The sequence below is a fragment of the Penaeus vannamei genome, chromosome 5 (assembly GCF_042767895.1).
Source record: "Penaeus vannamei isolate JL-2024 chromosome 5, ASM4276789v1, whole genome shotgun sequence".
In the NCBI taxonomy this organism is placed as follows: domain Eukaryota; kingdom Metazoa; phylum Arthropoda; class Malacostraca; order Decapoda; family Penaeidae; genus Penaeus; species Penaeus vannamei.
The window spans coordinates 9,738,278-9,745,777 of NC_091553.1; the positions used below are offsets into that span (position 1 = coordinate 9,738,278).

A 7,500-nucleotide genomic window follows, 5' to 3' on the forward strand; every position below is an offset into this window, starting at 1 on the left:
CGGATGCTGCCCAGTGCCCGTGCTCTCACCTTCGACAGCCTGAAGGAAGCGCAGGTCTCGCCCCCGGAGAGAGCTGCACGGGAGGCGACGGAGTGAGACTCGAGGCGCGAGGAAGCCCCCTTTCTGAAGGAGGTCTCAAGGAGGCTTCACACTCCTGAAGTCCCCTTCCCTCGCACGCCGCAGTCTGGCTCGGTCTCTCCCGAAAGTGAAAGGATACGAGATGTCAGAATTCGATCCTTTCCCCGCAGGCTGTGATCGTGGAGTCTATTCCCCTGTTCGTAGGATTCACTCATGCATATGCAACAAGGCGAGTTCGTGACGTGCATTAGTGAAAGTGAACCAGTGAAGTGGGGGGGTGGGGGGTAGCCCTTAGTCAGAGATAGATAGCAAGATAGATGTAGAATTTCGCGTAAATGAGTAAGGCTCAATCGATGACTTGCATCATTTACGCTGTCACAACTTCACTGCCTGTTGCACGCGCGGCGCAGTCAGCCGGCGAGCTGCGCCTCGGCTTCATTTCCCAAAATTGTTTGAGTGTTAAATGCATCTCAGAGAGTTCGTTGCACTGAGCAGAAAATGGAATATATATATATATATATATATATATATATATATATATATATATATATATATATATATATATATATATATATATATATGTATGTATGTATGCATGTACATACATGTATACATACATACATGCGTATATACTCTGTTAATGCATATAAGAATGCATACATAATATATATATATATATATATATATATATATATATATATATATATATATATATATATATATATATATATATATATATATATATATATATATATAATGTATGTATTTATATATGTGTATGTGTAGGTGAATGTATACGGATTTATATATGTATGTACATATACAAGCACGTCACACGCTTACACAGATACGCACGCACACGCAAATTCATACACACCGGCGCACCACACAACACACCCATGCACGAGCCTACATACAAACACACACACACACAGATATCTGACAGATATCTATCCACACACCTACACATACACACACACACGCACACGCACACACACCACCTTATGCTCTTTCGCTTGTGTAATGCAACTCTCACTTTCATATTGGACACGTGGTCGTTGAGCGCGCGGAGGCAATCGTGTCCGGCACCGACTCGGCTTTTGCAATTTGAGACGATTGATGATCTCGGCTTTTGTTCGAGTGCTGTTCGTTTTCTTGTAGATTTCTTGTAGATTTCTTGTGTGTGTGTGTGTGTGAGGGTTTGTGTGTGTGTGTGTGCATATGTAATTCTGTGTGTGTGTGTGTGTGTATGCATATGTAATTCTGTATGTATGTGAGTGTTTATGGCATGTGTATGTGCGCAAAATGATTAGATTTATTTGGTTCATCTGCTCTTCCACTCTATTCGTTTAATTTTAACCTCCCTATGCATTTCTTTTCTTCTTTATGCTATGCATGATTCTTTATTCCTGTCGCTCTCATCTAGTTTTTTTATATTTATTTTTCTTTTTACTCCATGCTATTACATGTTTTCTATCTGGCCCATAGAAATATGTATATGCATTACCAAATCTCTTTCTATATATCAATCTAATCTACCTATTTATCTGTCTATCTATTTATCTATCTATCTATATATCTATCTATCTATCTATCTATTTATCAATCTATCTATCTATCTATCTATATCTATATATATATATATATTATATCTATATCTATATCTATATATCTATATATCTATATCTATCTATCTATCTATATATATATATATATATATATATATATATATATATATATATATATATATATATATATATATATATATATGTAATGCATGTATATATCGTTTCGCCTACTTCCTAATTCTCATCTTTATGTTATTTCTTCCATTATCGTTTGTTCTCTCTTATTCCTTTCACTTACTTAACATCTAACATATTTTCTTACTCCTTTCTTAATTTATCTCTATTTCTCCTCTTCTTCCTTCTCTGTTCATCTGTCTGTCTCTTTTATCCCTCTATCCACGTTTCCCTGAAAGCGGTTCTCTCTCTCTTTCTCCCTCCTTCTTTTCCACCCTTTCTCTATCCCTCCTCCCCCTCTTCCCCCTCCCATCCCCTCCTTCCCCCTCCTCCCCTCCTTCCCCCTCCTCCCCACCCCCTGATTTAACCGCAAAGCTTTCCCGCCCCTCCCTCTCCCTTCCCCCCCCCCTCCCCCTACCCTCACCCTACCCTCACCCCTACCCTCACCCCTACGCGATGCCCCACATCTCTAGCCCAGCATCCCACCTTCTCCTCATCCGCTATCCTCTCCCATGACACTTTCTCCTCCCCCCCCCCCACTCCCAACCCCCCTCCCATGGTAGTGAAAGTCGTGTTTCTTTCTTTTTCTTTCCTTTCGAATCAAAACAAAAACTCTCTCTGGCGCTTTCTACGATGTTTCTTGTTTGTGTTTTTTTCTGTTTTTTTATTTGTTTGTTTTGTTTTTTTAGTAGGTTTTCTGTTGATGTTTTATTGTTGTTGTTGTTGTTGTTTTTGTTGTTGTTGTTGTTGTTGTATCTGTTCATATCTCATGCGCATATTTTTTTCCGGCGACTTACAACATCGTACAATATTGCAGAGCCTGAAAGAATGCAACCCAAGTCTGCACACGCATTCACTTTCTCCTGGAAGAAAGTGACTTGCATTGCAACCGCTCCTATGTTTACCTATCGCATAATCTGAATATTGAGTATTCAACTTCAACTCTTACGTAAATATGTCATCTTTTTCTTGAGGTTTTAGGTAATTCCACTGACGAGTGAATTTCGCTTCCTGATAGAACGTTCATTCTTAAATGTAGTTTCTCTTCACCGGCAATACCTATTAACCTCTCGTGAATCTGAATGATAATTTATGGAATAACATGATCATCTGTGAATGTAAATCTATCGTAATATCTGGGTTTTTTTTAGCCGTAATTCCAAATTGCTCGATCTTTCACAGAGAAAATTACTTGGATCATTTTTTCACTTCGCGTTGAAATCTCCATCGCCTTAAAAAAAAAAAAAAGGCCGGGTTAATAAATTAATGAATAAAAACTAAAATGCGAGAAATAGCCAAGCAGGTTCATACGGATTTCAACACTACTGAGAAACTTTCAGATTGGAAAATATTTAGTGGTTTGTAGAATAAAAAAAAGTATTTATTGGAAATCACTCACAACGCTCGCACTTTCCCTTTTTTGTCGTTCGTTCTGCGTCCCATATACACGTTCACCTCTTTATATATTTATAAAAAAAAAATCGTTATTAATGCTCTGTACTTTTTTTCCTTTTTTATTTCCTTTTTTTATTATTGAAGTTTCTGGTACGCGAAAGAGAGGTTGCTTTTACACCATAAATCGCCATTTTTTTCTACGACCCTCAATGGGTTGATATTACTCTCGCGACCTTGTGACCCCGTGACCTATAAATGACCTGCCGATGTGAAGGTATTCCGACTGCCAATCTCCGCCTTCAGAAGCTCGGGTGACGCAATAAGCCGGCTTGAGACCAGTTAGGTGTGACGAAAGACAATTCTAAATAGAGGGGGATTTTGCGTCGACTCTCTTCTTTCTTTCTTTCTGTCTTTCTGTCTTTCTTATCTCTCTCTCTCTCTGTTCTCTCTCTCTCTCTCTCTCTCTCTCTCTCTCTCTCTCTCTCTCTCTCTCTCTCTCTCTCTCTCTCTCTCTCTCTCTCTCTCTCTCTCTCTACGTACGTATCCACTCTCACCATCTTTTAGCCTCCCTTAACAATAATCTTCTTTTATTCATTTTCATCTCCATTCATCTTTATTCTCTTCTTTCCCCCTATTTATCATCTTTTCTAATTCCTCGATTCTTTCCAATCGATTCTTTTACAATGTACAAGTAATGGCCACCAATCACAGTCACACCAGCCTTGACTTCGAGTTTTTTTTTTATAAAAAACAACTCATTCCTGATGTCATTACTGGTTAGAAGTCCGAAAAAAGGAAAAAGAAAGAAAATAAGCTAATAAATGAAGAGACAGATATAAAAAAAGCATCACAGAGCATTCTAGAACTGAATTCCAAAAGGCGATTGAGTTCGCGTCGGCCGCCGGACCTCTCGAAGTGAAAAGGCGCGGGAACAGGACTCGATCCCCCTAGAAAGAGAAACCGGACGAGGCGATTGGAGCACTTTGGAGAATTTTCCAGCCCTGAGCATTGATTTTCTTCGGAGCTCACGAGTGAAAGCTCTAAGATGGCGTTTCGTGATCCAGCGTCGGTTTACAATAGCGCTTACCGACCGCGAGACACAAGAGGTAAAAGCTTTGGCGTGATGATCATATGCTGCCTGCTCACGATAGGTGGCGTGACGGTGTTTCTCCGTTATTCTTTCTTTCTTTTTCTTCTGCCTCTTCTTCGTCTTCTTCTTTTCTTTTTTTTTTCTTTCTTTTGCCTCATTGTTTTATTTTTTCTTCATTTTTTCCCCTTTCTTTTGCCGCTTCGTCTTATTTTTTCTTCAAATTCATTCTTTCTTTTGCCTCTTCGTCTTCTTCTTTTCTTCAAAGTTAATATCAACATTATTACTATCATTCCTCATCTTCTTCTTTTCTTAATTGATATCAACCTCTTCTTCTTCTTCATTGTCACTAGAATGGCATCAAAACTACATCGAAGGTATATATAATCACTATAGTCGCCATCATTTCTTTCTTTATCGTTGTAAATCTAACCTTTATATATCGCTTATGATTTACATTCATTTACCTGTCCACGCATACAACTGCCGGTGAATATCTGCATACAAATGCACGCTTGCACACACACACGTTGCTCCATCTGCTTGTCTATATCTCCGTGTATATCTATCTATCTACCTGTATATATATTTATATATACATACATATATATTACACATATACACACACGAACTCGCACAAACATACACATATTTGTGTGTGTGTGGATATACACTTGTACCTGTGTGCTTGTGTAGACAGATAAGCGGGAGAGCGAGGCTGAACAAGGCCCCTGTACCACAACCTGTAACACCAGTCCACCCAAGTGAAAGGAAAACCGGAATCTTGCGCCCCTCCTCCCAACCCCCAACCCCCCAACCCCCCAACCCCCATCCCACCCCCAATAACAGGTGCGAGGGGGTTAGGGAGAGGGGAGGGGAGGGAGAACCTCTCTTCTATCTCCCTTCTCCCCTCCCTTCCTCCCCCTTCTCCTCCCTCTCCTCCCTCCTCCCTCTCTCCCTCTCCCTCCTCCCTCTCTCCCCTCCTCCCCCCTCCCCCTCCCTCTCCGCTCGCTCGCTCGCTCGCCCCCCATCAAAAAAAAAAAAAAAAATGTTTTGTAATCTCCCGGTCGGACTTTGAGGACCTGTTCTTGGCACAACTTGCAGCGTCACCCTCGGTCGGATTCGGCCACAAGTGCATTCCTCAACGCTCGCTTTCGGAACCGAGATAGAACCATGAATAATGGAGAGAGGAAAGAGTGTACCTCGTGGACAAGAATAGAGGATGAAGACGGAAGACGAGCGAATTCAGAATTTAGGAATAAAATGTAGAAGAAAAAATATAAATGAGAGAAAAAAAAAACATATCTCAAAAGACAGTTTACTCTCGCCTGAAGAAAAGTCATTGCAAACACTGCATGCTTCTTCGAGAGCTCTGTTGCATCATGCGAACAATGCGCTTGGGGTTCGAAGTGCAAGTACGTGAGCTTCGTGTGTGTGTGTGTGTGTGTGTGTGTGTGTGTGTGTGTGTGTGTGTGTGTGTGTGTGTGTGTGTGTGTGTGTGTGTGTGTGTGTGTGTGTGTCAGTATGCATACGTGTGTGTTTACGTGTATCTGAGATAGATAAATAGAGATTGAAACAGAATGAATATATTTATGTGATAGAGAGATATAGAGCACTTCCTATCCTACACACCGATATAAAGAAAGAGTAAATTAGAGCAAATTCTAGTAAGGTACGAAGAGTGGGGAAGGAAACGGTTGTTAAGGCCAACCGCCATGACATTTAAAAGGTCGCGCTGACCTTTTGAAGAAACTTCAGCTGAGACGGCCTTCTGTATGCCTCCAAGAAAGAGTAAGGGCATACAGACACCTAGCAGACTATACATACATACATACATACTTACATATATATACATATATACATACATATATATACATACATACACACATATATACATGCATACTTACATTTACATACATACATACATAAAGATACACGCACACACAAATGTATGTATGTAGTGAGATTGATAGACCGACAGATAGATGAATACGAAGAAAGTGAAGATACAGATTTGATCAAAGAAATCGATTGATCAAGACTGCTCATTCCCGCTGGCTGGCAAGCTGACCAAACTTAGACCCAATTCCATGCAATAGTTAGTTCATTGTTACCACCGTTGTTGTTTTTATGCTTATACATTGCTTGTTCCCATGCAACAGTTAGTTAATAGTTACCACTATTGTTATTTTTATACTTACATGTTGCTTGTTTCCATGCAAAAGTGAGTTAATAGTTACCAGTGTTAGCTTTATACTTATGCGTTGCTTGTATTTCGTTGCAGTCGTGGCGGGGCTGGCCTCCGCCCAGCTGGAGCTCATCGAAATGACCACCGAGGAATACTGCTTGGGACGCAGCTCACAGGAATTCTTCAGGCAGAACTTGGGAGATGTGTTTGAAGATGAGGTAAGATTTCGTGAAGACCATGCGTCACCGTGTGTATACATGTGGCTACTGAAGACCGATGAACACATATACAAGCGTATATGCAAATTTTAAAGAACATACAAGCACACACAAACACACACACACCAACTCGTTGTAAATCTTCAACCCTTTGTTTTTACCTGAAAAGAGCAAAGAATCCTTGTAAACATGTCCTCAACCCCTCGCTCTTCTCCCTCAGGCCCGCCAGTTCTGCGGAGTGTATTACCGCTGCATCCCTGCTCCAGGAGGCAAGAAGGCCCTCAGCAAGAACAACTGCCCCGCCAGCTTGTTCTTCGATATTGAACAGCAGATTTGCAAGGGCAGGAACGAGGTGTTCAACTGCGCCCAGTTCGAGAGTAAGTTGAACAGAAATCACTTGTTACTCTTGTAGTAGAGAATGTATTATCAGTTTGTCTGATGGTGATGGCAAGTTGATATCGTCGTTTATCCTTGTTGCTGTTATCATGAGATATATGAGTGATATCATGACGGGTATTATAGTTTTATCTATTGTCATTATCACAATGTACCATTCCCATCATCCACACTGCTGCCACCATTACTATTACTTCGGCAATAACAACAGCAAAATAGGTGAAGCCCTACCCTGACCAACGCCCTTCTTGCCCCTTGCAGAGAGCCGCCTGCCCGAGCCCCGATGGCCCGTGCCCGAAGGCGAGGTGTCCAACTGCCCCGGCACGGACATCGAGTGCGGATCCGGAGAGTGTCTGAGGAAGGAGCTGTTCTGTGACGGCGTCGCCGACTGCAACG

At 41.2% G+C, this 7,500-nt stretch overlaps 1 protein-coding gene across 1 annotated transcript in view; it reads left to right on the plus strand.

Annotated features, from left to right (window-relative positions):
- The window catches only part of LOC113818077 (chitin deacetylase 1), a 9,776-nt gene that overhangs the window by 300 nt on the left and 1,976 nt on the right, over nucleotides 1-7,500 (plus strand). Inside the window, exons 2-4 of the mRNA XM_027370216.2 lie at nucleotides 6,587-6,708; nucleotides 6,929-7,085; nucleotides 7,366-7,500. The exon at nucleotides 7,366-7,500 is cut by the window's right edge and continues 24 nt beyond it. Coding sequence (XP_027226017.1) covers nucleotides 6,587-6,708; nucleotides 6,929-7,085; nucleotides 7,366-7,500 — 414 coding nt within the window. The remainder of the gene's footprint in view (nucleotides 1-6,586; nucleotides 6,709-6,928; nucleotides 7,086-7,365) is intronic.